This window comes from Rhinoderma darwinii, chromosome 5 (assembly GCF_050947455.1).
Source record: "Rhinoderma darwinii isolate aRhiDar2 chromosome 5, aRhiDar2.hap1, whole genome shotgun sequence".
NCBI classification, from domain to species: domain Eukaryota; kingdom Metazoa; phylum Chordata; class Amphibia; order Anura; family Rhinodermatidae; genus Rhinoderma; species Rhinoderma darwinii.
The window spans coordinates 94,182,181-94,197,709 of NC_134691.1; the positions used below are offsets into that span (position 1 = coordinate 94,182,181).

At 45.0% G+C, this 15,529-nt stretch overlaps 1 protein-coding gene across 2 annotated transcripts in view; it reads left to right on the forward strand.

Moving 5' to 3' along the window:
• Positions 1-15,529, forward strand: part of CCDC178 (coiled-coil domain containing 178) — a 425,544-nt gene that overhangs the window by 111,949 nt on the left and 298,066 nt on the right. For both annotated transcript variants that reach the window (XM_075826302.1, XM_075826301.1), the window contains exon 15: positions 14,358-14,471. In XM_075826302.1, the coding sequence (XP_075682417.1) occupies positions 14,358-14,471 (114 nt within the window). The remainder of the gene's footprint in view (positions 1-14,357; positions 14,472-15,529) is intronic.

Genomic DNA, 15,529 nt, shown 5'->3' on the forward strand with positions numbered 1-15,529 from the left:
CCTACTGAATTGCCTAATTTTCTTCAGGTCATGTTCAAATCCTTTGTTCCTATATTTTCTCCATTGGACCTAACTCTGGACAGATCACACAGGATTCCTAAATCCCGCTCTGCCCCTGATAACTCCCAGGGATGTTTTAACGAGAGTGCACTTTTATCAAGCCAAGGTTCGTATTCTTCAGGAATCCAGGAAGCTGGGTAAACTCCTGGACCCTTATGCCCCGTTATGGCCACTGTCACAGACCGCAACCTTTACTTACCTGCCTCCCGCACATCTTCCTCTTCCTACCGGCATCTTTCTCCCCAGAGACGTCGGCACATGCGCCGCTCTGTCCCGTAATGATCACAAGAGGGCGCGTCCTGGTTCCCGGCCTTAAAGGGCCAGCGCGTATATGTAAATAATTAATTATTCGCTGATCAACCTGAACTATAAAAAGGGTCCTGCCCTTCTGATCCTTGCCTGAGCATTGTTAGTTAATCCCATGTTAGTCTTTGCAAATGGTCCCTTAGTGTTATCCTGTTCTCAGTTGTTTCCCGTGCCCGGCTACCTGTATTCTGTATCCCGTGCTGTGTTATTGTTCCTGAGCCTGTTTAGTGATTGGAGTCTTGTCCGGCTACACCCGTTGTCATCCGCCACGTCTGGCGGAACCTACTGCACTCGTTGTCATCCGCCACGTCTGGCGCAACCTACAGCACCCGTTGTCATCCGCCACGTCTGGTGCAACCTACTGCACCTGCTGTCTACCGCCACGTCTGGCGCAACCTGCTGCACCTACTACCATCCGTGCCAGAGCCCCTGCCACCATCTGGACTCTTTCAGGTACCTTTGTGCTACGAACTTGTATAGACTCTTGCATGGACTGTGACTTGGCCAGCTGCCTCTCCGCTACGGCGGACTGGCCTAGTGAGTCCACATACCCTGTGATTGTGACATGCCCATATCTCGATCTATCCGGATTTATCTGCCTCTACCTTCATTTTACGCAATTAATTTCAACCGCTAACATCTATCCTAAGGGAGCACAACCTTAAGTATAAAAGGGGGTTCCCGGTCAAGATTATTGTCTCAAGGAATAGATCTTCTCATGTGATTTCTTCTCTCTCTGAAGGAACTTCTCTACTATGGAATATCCCTATTTCGAATAAGGCAGATGCACCTACAAGCAAATCGCCACGCTGTCTCCTTCCCAAATGGGAAATGGAACAGGGACGACCCCCCCCCCACTTGATCCCAAAGGCAACTGTCTGGTTATATATCTATGCTATATGTTTCTAATATTGCTTTTTTTTCTCTCCATGGAGGTCTGTGCAGTGCAGAGTAGGCGCCATGTCTTTTACACCTTTTGTTTTCATGTTTTTAGTTGTACTGTATAAGGTTGAAATGTTCTGTCTACCTAGAATTTCCCATGATTTAGTCTGCATTATGTGGCTTTTTGAGTGACGCCGAGCCCTTTATACTGATTTTCTCCGTTTTTTATCATGTCTTTTACCTTATCCTCCCTAAATGTTAAATGGCTTAACAGCCCATTTAAGCGCCAACTGATGTGGAAAGAGGCTATAGCTCTTCGTTATGACGTTTTTTTTCGCTCGCGAGACCCACTTCTCGTCTCATAATCCCCCAAAATTTACTCATCATACATTACCACATATATTTCAGGCATCTAGTCCCAACAAATCGAAAGGGGTAGTTATTGCAATTAAGGATTCGGTGGTCTTTCACAAACGCGAGGTCCTTTCGGATCCTCACGGTAGATTCTTGATCCTAATGTGTGATGTCAATCATATAACGTATACACTTGTTAACATATATCTCCCTAATTCCCATCATCTCAGGGCCTTTCATAAAATACTCTGCAAAATACAGTAGGTTGCGAAAGGGTTACTAATTATTGGTGGAGAATTTAATGAGGTCATGTACCCTGCTATTGACTCCTCCAACATGAATAGACCTCGCTCTAATTTACATCATACAGTGCATATGGAGGAATTATATGATGTTTGGCGTTGCCAACATGGCAATGAACGCGATTTCACATATTTCTCCGCTCTGCATAAGGTTTACTCCAGGATTGACATGTTTTTAGTAAGTAAGCTCAGCCTACGATATATCTCTGCATCCTCTTTTGGGAATATAGTGTGGTCTGACCACGCCCCCATCTCTCTTGATATCTTAGATCAGACACCCTCACCTCCATTCTCATCCTGGAAATTAAATGATCTGGTGTTAGATCATCTACTGACTAAGGAACTAATGGATACCCATCTTCAAACCTATTTTGACGTGAACTCTCCCTCCTCTGATAACTGTTTCTCACTATGGAATGCCCATAAAGCATACATGAGGTGAATGGGGATTCAGGCCGCCTCCAGACTAAAAAAACATAGGGAAAAAAACCTTGAATTATATTCTCGCCCAACTATATACTTTGGAATCTCTTAATAAAAAAACAGGTGAACCAGGATACCTCCCAATGAATCAAAGTTCTCAGAGACCAGCTCCAAAATGTTCTTATGTCCCGTCATATGGCGGTATTTAAATCTATGCAGTTTGGTTTTTATCTTAATGATAATAGCCCGGGTGCACTTTTAGCTAAAATGATAAAAAAAAGAACGCTAATCAAAGAACCGCGTTTCTCTTAGATAAACGCGGCAACCGTGTTCTAGAGCTGCTTCGTTCTAGAGATTGGTGGGGGTCTCAATGCTCGGACCCCCACCAATCCAAACTTCTGACATGTCACTATGACATGTCAGAAGTTTGTCAAACATTTAGCTACACTTTAAATGTCAAGACGCCCATATTCCCTTCTGTAGCTCACCGCTTCTATTTTGACCCTACATAAAAGAAAAAAGTTATATATGTATTTTATGATGACCTGGGCACCCGCCTTCTCTCCAGCAAATCTTCTTATTGTGAAAAATGGAAAAGTGAACCACAGTCCTCATTTTCTTTAGAAGATTAGCATTCTGCTTTTTCTTGGACTAAAAAGGTCTCCAGGGGGGGTTCACTTTTGGAAGCCTCACAAAAGCTGTTGTTTGTGCTGGTATCTGACTCCTTCACAAATTGCGAAATCTAATCCTTCATATTCGGAGTTGTGCTGGAGAGGATGCGGATGCAAGGGCCCATATTTCCACATGTGGTGGCAATGTCCAAAGGTGCATTCTTTTTGGCTAAAAGTATTCTAAATGATTTCCCGTATTTCATCATGTACTATCCGCCTTATGCTACCTTAAAATGCACAATATCCCATTTAAATCCCATGTAGTGGCTAGTCACATTATTACTGTGGCGCGCCTACTTATAGCCAAGTCTTGGAAACTGAACACCATTATTTCCACCCCTGAGCTTATTAATCAGGTGAATATTTCCTTTACAATGGAACGTACAGTATGTTTGCTCTAAGATCTCATAGACTCCCTAAAATCCTTTCACTCTGGGAACCATGGTCCAGATATCTACCTTCCACATCTCCTGGATCTCACCCATCTTCCTTAATAACACCCCTTGTTTGACCACAATTTATAAGGTCTTGACTTGTTAACTCTGCACCTCTGAATACCGGATTCATGCCACTATTTCTTAGGTTACATACTTAACTTTGTCTTTTCCCTTCTTTGTAATAGTGGCATTGTTGTAACCATATAGAGCTATTAGCCCTTGGCCTCCCACATCCACAATGAACTGTGACATTTTATAGGACGATATAACTGCTTGGCTTCTGCCACTAACTCTTTCTTTTCTAGCATATGCGGACATCTGACTATGTTCTGGGTAGACAGATTTTTTTTTTATGTTTGTATTTTTATAATAGTCCTCCTACTTTATACAAGGCGTACAATCTTACCCAGGTCTATATTTAAGCATTACTTTGTCGAATACTTGCTTGCTGTGCTTTGATTAGCCTGTGTTTATGTAATGTATACTGTATAATTCTTTCGCATTGCGATTTCTTGTCTTATTTCCTTGTTTCTGCATTTTCAAAAATCAATTAAACATTTCATATTTAAAGATATAAGACATCATTATAGAGAACGCGGTATAATACTTTTGACCATGGGGATGGGGACCGCTCATCTCCTCCCCAACCGGCACAGTGACCTCTTCACATCTCACAGAGCATGCCCACAACACTTTATCATAGAAGTCAATGAGTAATTACCTGACTGAAGTTTCTAACATCCAAGTGCCTGATGGAAAGTAAATCTCTGGAACCGCTGTTCATAGCTCATAGAAATAGCGCAAGTTGGCTGCCCCTGTTAAGGATCTGCCAGGCACAGCTTCTGTGTCAACACCCATAGGTAATCAGTCTGCACCTGCTTCTATGTCTGTGAGACTGACTCCATCTTCCACCACTCAGGATGGCAGGCTTAGGAGTGGGAGAGCCTATCACAGCCTGGCCAGACGGAGCTAGCTCCCGCCCTCTGTCTATTTATACCTGCCTTTCCTGTTCCTCCTTGCTTGTGATTCTTCTCGTTTGGTTTCCTGGCCCTGCTGCAGCTTCTTGAACTATTTGACCCTGCTTCATATTGACCCTGGCTTGCTGACTACTCTCCTACTCTGCGTTTGGTACTTCGTACACTCCTGGTTTGACTCGGCTTGTTCACTACTCTCCTGCTCTGCGTTTGGTACCTCGTACACTCCTGGTTTGTCTCGGCTCGTTTACCACTCTTGTTGCTCACGGTGTTGCCGTGGGCAACTGCCCCATTTCCCTTAGCTTCTGTGTACCCTTGTCTGTTTGTCTGTCGTGCACTTATTTAGCGTAGGGACCGTCGCCCAGTTGTACCCCGTCGCCTAGGGCGGGTCGTTGCTAGTAGGCAGGGACTGAGTGGCGGGTAGATTAGGGCTCACTTGTCTGTTTCCCTACCCCCATCATTACATAATCACAAGCCCTATACCTAGTCTACCCTGGTCCCTGACACTACTATGGACCCCCTTGAGACCCAGGCTCAGCAAATGCAGGGTCTCTCCCTACAGGTCCAGGCCCTGGCTCAGAGGGTCAACCAGCCTGATGCTACCATGGTAGTGCCCCTCACCTCACCTCTTGAACCCCACCTCAAGTTGCCTGACCGGTTCTCAGGGGACCGGAAGACTTTGTAGGCTCTATTTTCGCTTAAAGCCCCACTCCTCAGGATCTGAGAGCCAGCGGGTGGGTATAATTATGTCCCGGCTCCAGGAAGGGCCCCAAGAATGGGCCTTCTCCTTGGCTCCTGACGCCCCTGAACTTTCCTCCGTTGATCTTTTCTTTTCGGCTCTCGGACTCCTTTATGACGAGACTAACAAGACTGCCTTTGCCGAGAGTCAGCTGGTGACCTTACGTCAGGTTAAGAGACCTGTTGAGGAGTATTGTTCTGACTTTAGGAAGTGGTGCGTAGCTTCTCGGTGGAATGACCCTGCCTTAAGGTGCCAGTTTAGGTTGGGTCTGTCGAACGCCCTGAAAGACCTGCTAGTTAGCTATCCCTCTTCTGACTCCCTAGACCAGGTTATGGCTTTAGCGGTACGACTTGACCGACGTCTCAGGGAACGGCAACTTGAACATTTTTGTGTTTTCTCCTCTGACTCCCCCATGATGCCTCCCGAGGTTCCGTTGCTTCGTTCTTCCACGGAAGATTCGGAGGTACCTATGCAACTCGGGGCCTCCGTGTCCCCCCAACAACGTAGAGAGTTCCGCAGGAAGAATGGTCTCTGCTTCTATTGTGGGGATGACAAGCATCAAGTGAACACCTGTCCTAGGTGTAAGAATAAGCAGCCGGAAAACTTCCACGCCTAAGTGATGTCTCTAGCTATGCCTTTGATTGATTTGCCTAAACCTGTCCCGGTAGTGGGTATCGACTCCACTCCTCTTGCTATTGGTTATTTTACACAGCATACCCCTGTTTTTGAACTCCTTGTTGGCTCCATACATTTGGAGCAGTGATCTGTACTCTCCCCCTGAGGAGGTGAACACGCTACCTGAGTTTGTTCAGGACTTCGCTGATGTTTTCTCTAAGGAGGCCTCCGAAGTGTTACCGCCTCATCGAGAATACGATTGCGCTATCGATTTGGTACCAGGAGCTAAGCTCCCTAAGGGTAGGATATTTAATCTCTCTTGTCCCGAACGTGAAGCCATGAGAGAGTATATCCAGGAATGCCTGGCCAAGGGTTACATTCGCCCCTCTACTTCTCCGGTAGGTGCTGGCTTCTTCTTCGTAGGGAAGAAGGATGGTGGTCTTAGGTCATGCATTGACTACCGTAACTTGAATAAGGTCACTGTAAGGAACCAGTATCCCCTTCCTTTGATTCCTGATCTCTTTAATCAGGTTCAGGGGGCCCAATGGTTCTCTAAGTTTGATCTACGGGGGGCGTATAACCTTATCCGCATCAAAGAGGGGGATGAGTGGAAGACTGCGTTTAACACGCCCGAAGGTCATTTCGAATACCTCGTCATGCCCTTTGGGTTGTGTAATGCTCCCGCGGTCTTCCAGAATTTCATAAATGAGATTTTAAGAGATTACCTGGGGGTATTTCTTGTAGTGTACCTTGATGACCTACTTGTGTTTTCCAAGGACTGGTCCTCCCACATTGAGCATGTCAGGAAGGTGCTCCAGGTCCTTCGGGAAAACAAACTGTTTGCGAAGACCGAAAAATGTGTGTTTGGGGTGCAGGAGATACCATTTTTGGGTCAAATCCTCACTCCTCATGAATTCCGCTTGGACCCCGCCAAGGTCCAGGCTGTGGCGGAATGGGTCCAACCTGCCTCCCTGAAGGTGTTACAGTGCTTCTTGGGGTTCGCTAATTATTACAGGAGATTTATTGCTAACTTCTCGGTCTTCGCTGAGCCTCTTACGGATCTCACTCGCAAGGGTGCTGATCTCCTCCGCTGGCCTCCTGAGGCTGTCCAGGCTTTTGAGGTCCTTAAGAAGTGCTTTATCTCGGCCCCGGTGCTGGTTCAGCCCAACCAAATGGAGCCATTTATCGTGGAGGTTGACGCGTCCGAGGTGGGAGTGGGGGCTGTCTTGTCCCAGGGTACCAGGTCCCTCACCCATCTCCGTCCCTGTGCCTACTTCTCCAGGAAGTTTTCGCCCACTGAGAGTAACTATGATATTGGCAACCGCAAACTCTTAGCCATTAAATGGGCATTTGAAGAGTGCCGCCACTTCCTGGAGGGGGCTAGGCACCAGGTAACGGTCCTTACCGACCACAAGAATCTGGTTTTCCTAGAATCTGCCCGGAGGCTAAACCCGAGACAATCTCGATAGGCATTATTTTTTACCAGATTCAACTTTTTGGTTACCTATAGGGCTGGGTCTAAAAATATTAAGGCTGATGCACAGTTCCATAATATAAAAGAAAAAAAACAATGTAAAGACAATAGAATAAAAAACATACAATAATATATATATATTATTATATATAAAAGTAAGAAAAAATATATTTTTGTATAGTTTTAATTAATAAAAATACGGTACTTTCCCATGACATTGCCTTGTAAAACTAAGCCTGGACCAAAGATGACAGTGCAACTAGTATTGTGTTTGAATTCAGATCTAGCACTATAAAAGAAGAACGGCACAACGTAGAGTTCTAAGAAAAGATGCTCCAGTATTTTTAGTTCATGGGGAATACAATTATTTACTAAATCAGACATGAAAGGAGAGGCAACACAATGATCATGGTATCCAAGCAGAAAAGCATCCTTTGGGTTAGCACAGCCGAGCTCTAACTGGGTTACTATATAAATGATTGTTATTACAGAGCTTCATAAATTACCCAAGTAACATAAAAGCTCATAATGGATAGAATGTAGTCTTATTTTGTCACCTTCGGTGGTGCTGGAAGTGTCAGTGAGTAATGCTACAAGCCCTTCCCTCAGTAAAATATAGAAGTTAAAAGTGACAAAGATCACATCATTAGTCTTTTCGAGTTAAGGGGTGGGGAGCAAGGAATAGATCTCTGTCTGAAACTATGAACCTTTTTATTCTTTCATTTGTTTTTTAAATTAGTGTATATTCCTTTTTTAAAGCTGGGAATATGCATTGATGGAAGCTAGAGGCATAGCATCGAATATAAAATACTAAAACCTTAATTTTATTTTAAATGATACCTATTGAGAAAGGTAATTTCATTCTGCAGCCCCTTTATTTATCCACTTGGACATGAAAATAAATCATATTGACAAACGCAGCTGAGTAACCATGACATCACAATCTATTCTGAATCTTTCACCCTACTTAAAGGGTCTGTCCACTTTTGAATAACTCTAAGGGCTCATTCAGACGAGCGTGTATCTCATCCGTGTGACAGCCGTTAAAACAACGGCCATCACACGGACTCATGTATTTAAGTGGGGCCATTCACATGAAAGTTGTTTTAACGGAGCATGTGAAGGGTCCGTGAAAAATAGGACATGTCCTACTTTCGCGACGGCCGTGACCACAGACCGCTGGCATTCTGCCAGCATCTCCCTCCTAGGAGACGCTGGCACTCGCTGCCATCTGGCCCTGCTCTTGATGTTAGGGTGCGCATGCACACTCGGTCCCGGCCTTAAAGGGCCAGCGCACGCTCCTGTTAAAAAATCCCTAATTTATCCTTGATCATCCTGGACTATAGAAAGGGCTCCGCCCTTTCCATTTTTGCCTGAGCGTTGTTGTTGTTGTCTACCTGTGTTCGTATTGCAAATGGTCCCTTAGTTGTTTCCAGCTCCTAGTGTTCCCGTGCCCTGCTACCTGTATCCCGTGCTGTGTTTTGTTCCTGAGCCTTTCTAGTGTCTAGAGTCATGTTGTGTCGTCTGCCATGTCTACTGTTTTACACCACGTCTGGTGTCACCTGCCACGCCTGCGGTTATAGATCATGTCTGGTGTCATCTGCCACTCCTGGTATCATCCGCCACGTCTGGTGCTATCTGCCACGTCTAGTCCCATCCTTGCCAAAGCCTCTGCCACTGACCGAACTATCTCAGGTACTCGTGCTACGTACTTTTGCATAGACTGTGACTTAGCCAGCTGCCACTCCGCTATGGTGAAGCGACCTAGTAGGTCCACATAACCCTTGATCGTGACAGTACAGTCAGGCCATGGAACCCGCTGGCCAATCTAAGACCTCAGTTCAGGTGATAAAAACGGATATGCTTGACCTACGTGCACGCTAGGATCAACTCCTAATGGCTGTAAACTCACCCGACTGGATCAACCTCCTGCTCCTCTTCCAGATGCTGCTGCCGTTCCATTGCCCATTACTCCGCCTGTCTGTTCCGATTCTGCAGTTTCGCTGCCTCTTCCTCCACGCCATGATGGTGACCCTAGAGCCTATAGAGGGTTCATCAACCAAAGTATCATTCATTTTAGACTACGAGCTCATCTCTTCCCCTTTGATGAGGCCAAGGTAGCGTTCATCATTTCCCCTCTCGCTGGCAAGACCCTGGTATGGGCAAACCCCATCTTGGAATGAGAGGGACTTGAATTCTTGGACCTAGCTTTATTCTTACAGACTTTTCGTACTGTGTTCGAGGAGCCGGTTCGAACATCCTCCGCAGCGGCCACTCTGCTAACCCACAAGCAAGGAGGGTCCACAGTAGGAGAGTATGCTATCTCCTGCCGTACTCTGACTACAGAGTTGGCATGGAACAATGATGCGTTGGTGGCAACCTTTTGGCAGGGACTGTCCTCGCACATCAAAGACGAGCTAGCAGCCGGCGATCTTTCTTCTATTCTGGATGCTCTTATTCTGTTGGCTACCCGGTTTGACGGGAGGATCTAGGAATGTGCTCAGAAGGTTCGGCGAGACAGACATTTCCACAGACTTGCACTCTCATTCCAGAGACCACTATTGCCTCTCCCTGTTGCTCTACCTGAAGAACCTATGGCAAGTAGACAGAATCAAACTGTCCGAGCAGAAGAAACAGCGCAGACGCTTTTCAGGTCTGTGTCTGTATTGCTGCCTTAGAGGCCATTTTGTGTGCCAATGTCCAAAAAAAAAGAGAAACTCCAGCACCTAGGGTTGGTTGGAGAGACAACCCTATTTGGGACGATGCCAAAAGTCAAAGCCTCTCCCAAGTTATCTGTTCTGGTGACCATCATCTCTGGAGAGACATCACACTCCTTCTCTGCCTATCTGGATTCTGGAGCGGCTGGCTGCAAATTTTATCCAGCAGGATCTAGTGGATGGCCTACATCTACCCACATTTCCTCTGGAGAGACCCCTGGCGGTTGCCACTGGACTATCCTTGCCTGATCCTATTGTATCAGTCACTAAACCACTGACACTACAAATCTGAGTTTTTCACTCAGAGCAGATTACCTTCCCCGTTCTAACTAAAGCGATCAACCCTGTCCTGCTGGGCTGCCTTGGCTTCGTCTACATGCTCCGGTTCTTGACTGGAGTTCTGGGGAGGTCCTCCAATGGAGGTCCAAGTGCCTTGCCCGCTGCCTGCCACAGGTTTGTCCGGTTTTGCCTCCACTGCCTCAGTTACTCTCTGATCTACTGTCACATTATACTAGTTTTGCGGACATCTTCAGTAAGAAGGAAGCAGAGATTCTTCCTCCTCATCGCATCTACGACTGGCCTGTTGAATTGCTTCCTGACGCCTCGCCACCTCGAGGTCGAGTTTATCCTCTCTCCCTGTCTGAGACCCTAGCCATGTCTGCCTACATTAAGAAGAACCTCGAGACAGGGTTCATCTGGAAGTCATCCTCTCCGGCTGGAGCTGGATTTTTCGTGAAGAAGGACAGATCTCTTCGTCCATGTATCGGCTACTGGGGTCTGAAACAAATTATGGTTAAGAATAAGTATCCCTTGCCGCTTATCTCAGAACTTTTTGATAGAATTTGTGGGGCCAAGGTGATTACAAAGCTGGATCTACGTGGAGCTTATAACTTGATCCGTATTTGCAAAAGTGACGAGTGGAAAACCGCATTTAACACCCAAGACTGCCATTACGAATAATTTGTGATGCCCTTTAGAATATGTAATGCTCCAGCTGTGTTCCAGGAGTTTGTAAATGACATTTTCCGAGACCTGCTGTATGTGTGAGTGGTGGTCTATCTGGACGACATCCTGATTTACTCACATGATTTGATGACACATCGGAAGCATGTTCGCCAAGTTCTCTCTCAGTTAAGGGGGAATCGCCTATATGCTAAATTCGAGAAATGTGTGTTCGAGAGGAACTCTCTGGACTTCCTAGACTACATTGTATCTGACCGTGGTCTCAAGATGGATCGAGAGAAGGTGAAATCCGTCTTAGAATGGCCACGATCACAGGGTCTTCGCTCCATACAATGATTTCTGGGGTTTGCAAACTTTTCTCGGCAATTCATCCCGAACTTCTCATCTCAGACTGCTCCAATCTCGGCCCTCACCAAGAAGGGGGTGAACGCCAAGGTTTAGTCTCCGGAGACAGAATCAGTGTTTACTAATCTTAAGAGCGCTTTCATCTCAGCCTCTGTTCTCCATCACCCTGATGCTTCTCGGCAGTTCTTTCTGGAAGTGGATGCCTCTTCTGTAGGTGCGGGAGTGCTACTATGCCAAAATAACTCTAAAAGCAAGATGGTGGCTTGTGGCTTTTTCTCAAATTTATTTTCTCCAGCAGAACGCAACTATTCCATTGGGGATCAGGAGTTGCTGGCCGTCAAGTTGGCCTTAGAGGAATGGAGACACTTGCTGGAGGGTGCTATCCATTCTATCATCATATATACTGATCACAAGAACTTCACGTACCTACAGTCAGTTCAACTATTAAATCCACGCCAAGCCAGATGGTCATTGTTCGCCCGAGTTTTCGTTCACGTCCATCCTGCAGACAAGAATGTGAAGGCTGATGCCCTGTCTCGCTCCTTTGATACCAATGACTCTGAGAAAACTCCTCAATACATCATAGATCTTTCTAGGATTATTGCCTCCAATCCTCTGCAAATTAGAGACATTCCTCCTGGAAAAATGTTTGTCTGTCTTGTTGACAGGAGAATTCTCCGCTGGGGACACAACTCTAAACTAGCTGGGCACTCTGATGCCGGTAAGACACAGGATTTGATAGCTCGTCACTATTGGTGGCCTACTCTGCCTGGAGATGTTGCGGACTATGTCTCCTCATGTTTGAACTGTGCCTCGAACAAGTCTACTCGCTCCAAACCTGCTGGTTTGCTACTAGCCCTGCCTTTTCCTGATGCCCCTTGACAGCATATCGCTATGGACTTTATCACTGACCTTCCCCCACTCAGGTGGATGTACTACGATCTGGGTAGTAGTGGATCGTTTCTCTAAAATAAAACATTTTATTCCGTTGACTGGCCTTCCGTCTACTCCTCGCCTGGCAAATCTATTTATACTGCACATCTTCCGGCTACACGGACTTCCTCTGCATATTGTTTCAGACCGGGCTGTACAGTTTACTTCCAAGTTCTGGAGAGCCCTGTGCAACCTGCTAGACGTAAAACTGGACTTCTCTTCCGCCTATCATCCGCAGTCCAATGGTCAAGTAGAGAGGACCAATCAAATCTTGGAGAATTATCTCTGTCATTTCGTTTCTGCCCAACACGACAATTGGGTGCAACTGCTGCCTTGGGCGGAATTCTTGTACAACAATCACACAAGTGAGTCTACTGCCTTGTCTCCTTTCTACATTGTGTACAGCCAGCATAATCGAGTTCCTCTTCCTGTGCCAGCCATGACTCTGGTACCAGCAGCAAATTCTTAATTTGGGACTTCTATTCACATCTAGCAGCAAACTGAGTCTGCTATCTTCCAGGCAGCGAACCGCATGAAAAGGCATGCCGATAAAAGAAAAAAAGTTTCTCCTCAGTTCTCTCCTGGAGTCCAGGTCTAGCTATCCTCGAGAAACAGTCAACTCAAGATGCCATCTCACAAATTCACTTCCAGGTTCCTCGGTCCTTTTGAAGTTCTGTAACAAATTAAACATGTATCCTATAAACTGCGGTTGCCTACTGTTCTCAAGATTCTCAACTCGTTCCACGTGTCACTCCTAAAGCCTGTGGTTCTGAACAGCTTCAGTAAAGCTCCTAGGTCTGCAGTCGCTCCCAGCAGTTCTTCTGATGTGTTCGAGGTGGGGGAGATTCTGGACTATAAGAGAGTAGGAGGAAGAACTTTCTATCCGCCACTGTCCAGACTATCTCAGGTACTCTTGTGCTATGAACTATTGTATAGACTGTGACTTGGCTAGCTGCCACTCCGCTACGACGGAGCAGACGAGTGGGTCCACATACCCCTAGATCATGACACGCATCCCTCCATAGACTCTAGTCTATGGGGGATCCGTGACAACACGTCCCGCACAGGTGCACCTCGGATGTGAAAATTGCAGTTTTTCACGTCCGAGGTTAGCTAAGTTGTCTGAATGTAGTCTAAGTGTTATCCAATGCATGAGTGAACATATCTTCATGTATCAGAAAAAAAAAATGGCATTGGGAGGATTTTCGATTTACAAAATTATTTCCTAATTCATTCATAATAATCAAAAGGACCCCCATCCTATCTTCAAGGCAGTTTAGTTACAGTTTCTATGATGACGAGTACTTTGGGTTCAGGGAACAGTGCTGGTCATGAATAGGGAGGGAACAGGGTTTATCCATCTCCCTCCGCAGGCCCCATAACGTTGCAGTGGACTGTCTCAATAGCAGATACACCACTGAACCACACTTTGTGTAGGGCTATTGTCTTTGATGCATACTTATCTCCGAGCTCGATTGTTGGCTTCACATAATGTGGATTTGGATGGAGAAGTCTGCTATTAAATAAAAATAAGGAGAAATAATTTTAAATGAGATGTCGGAACTCACGATCTTAATGCTTTGAATAAATAATTTATTCTTATCTTAAATCTTGTTAATCTTTTAATTTGTTTGTACTATTGCAATCTTTTCTCTGCTGTGAATGAAAACTACTGCACATTGGATTCACATATAATATAATCTTTTTATTGTCTGCTTGTCTTTGTGTTAGGCTTCATGCACACGGCTGAGACATGTACATGAAGTCCCTGCAGCTCCATGATTATTGAGAATACCTTCGTAATCCAGCAACCAAATATGCCTATGGCATGAGGTGTTTTCTGTCAGTTTCATAAGGAATCAGATGCAAAAGCCTCTATATGAAATCGGAGGAATAGGGAAAGTATACTAGGGCCTTATAGACTTCTATAGGTGCTGTATTGCAGCTCTGTACAACTCACAGGTTGTACGGAGCCATAATAGAGTAGTGTGCAAGGGGCCTAAAGCTCATCCCATACATCTATTATTAATTAATAGATGTGGTCTGCACGTAGAATACTGTAATGTCAATTATTATTGTCATCAGCTAGCCCTTCAGTGCATTACAACCATGTGTATGTACAATTTCTTTTATATGTCTTTGTGTCCATTTTTATTCTGAAGACATTAAGAAGCATGAAGCAGCAGAAGACGCAGTGTGACGAAGAGTTCTGTCTTACAAATCAACAACTAACACACCAAAGGAACGACCTGCAACAACATCTGGAGGATACAAAGGTGAACCAATTTTTATAAATACAATACTGCCTGTATAGTTACATCTATGTGTATGACAGAGAAGATAAAACAATAAATTAATATAAAGCCAATATTTTTTGGATGAAAATAAAATAAGAATACATTATCAATATGCATGCAATGATTGTCAAGGCCCCTTCTAACATACCGTCCCCATTCATGAAAAGTTTTCTGGAGGTGTGGTGGGGAATTTCTACTACATAGGCCTATTGTGTACATCTTTGTTCTGGCTGTGGAGTGTTGGATAGCAAGTAAGTAATGTTTAGTAGGTTATATTATCTTGCGCAATACCATCGGACTATAAAAAGATAGGACTCTTGGGACCCCTTTATGAGCCATGTTTTACATGGAAGGCCATTCATCTCATATACCCTGCTCGGCCACTGCTTTATCGCTTCTCATTTATGACCATAACTAAGAGATAAGCAAATATATTCTCCTGTTCACGTTTTGCCAATTGGTCAAATGGTTTACTATTTACCAGCCATTAAAATCCATTAGGCAAATTGATTCATTTCACAAATTGGCAAAACACGAATTGTCCGAAAAGTGATTTCACCTCTAACCATCAACCTTTGTAATTAAAGTCTGTGGATAGCGCAGAAATCTGCTGGAAGGACACTATTGTTATAAGAACTGTCCTGCAGACCGTTTATTGTGCTGTATAATGTTTGGATAGATCTTGTTAGAAGAACCCCTATACAAATGCTGATGTTCTCTTATCTACTATGGCGACATTAGACATTCTCCATTCCCGCTGCTAAGTGATCATGGAAAGACACAATTGTTCATTCACTATACACTTCACTATAATGCTAGAGTTGTTGATGCTGTGGCGTGCACCAAAAATTGTAATGTGTGTGGCCCTTTTTTAAGGGGAATTTATCTTCATTATCCTTAATCTTCAACATACCCCGTAATATTGGCTAAGGTATCCCCTCTGATAATCTACATGTCTCAGAGCCAGACTGAGCATCCTGGGAGATGTAGTTGATTTGCTGTCACGGTGCTGATGAATGCCCATCCCTGGTTTAAAG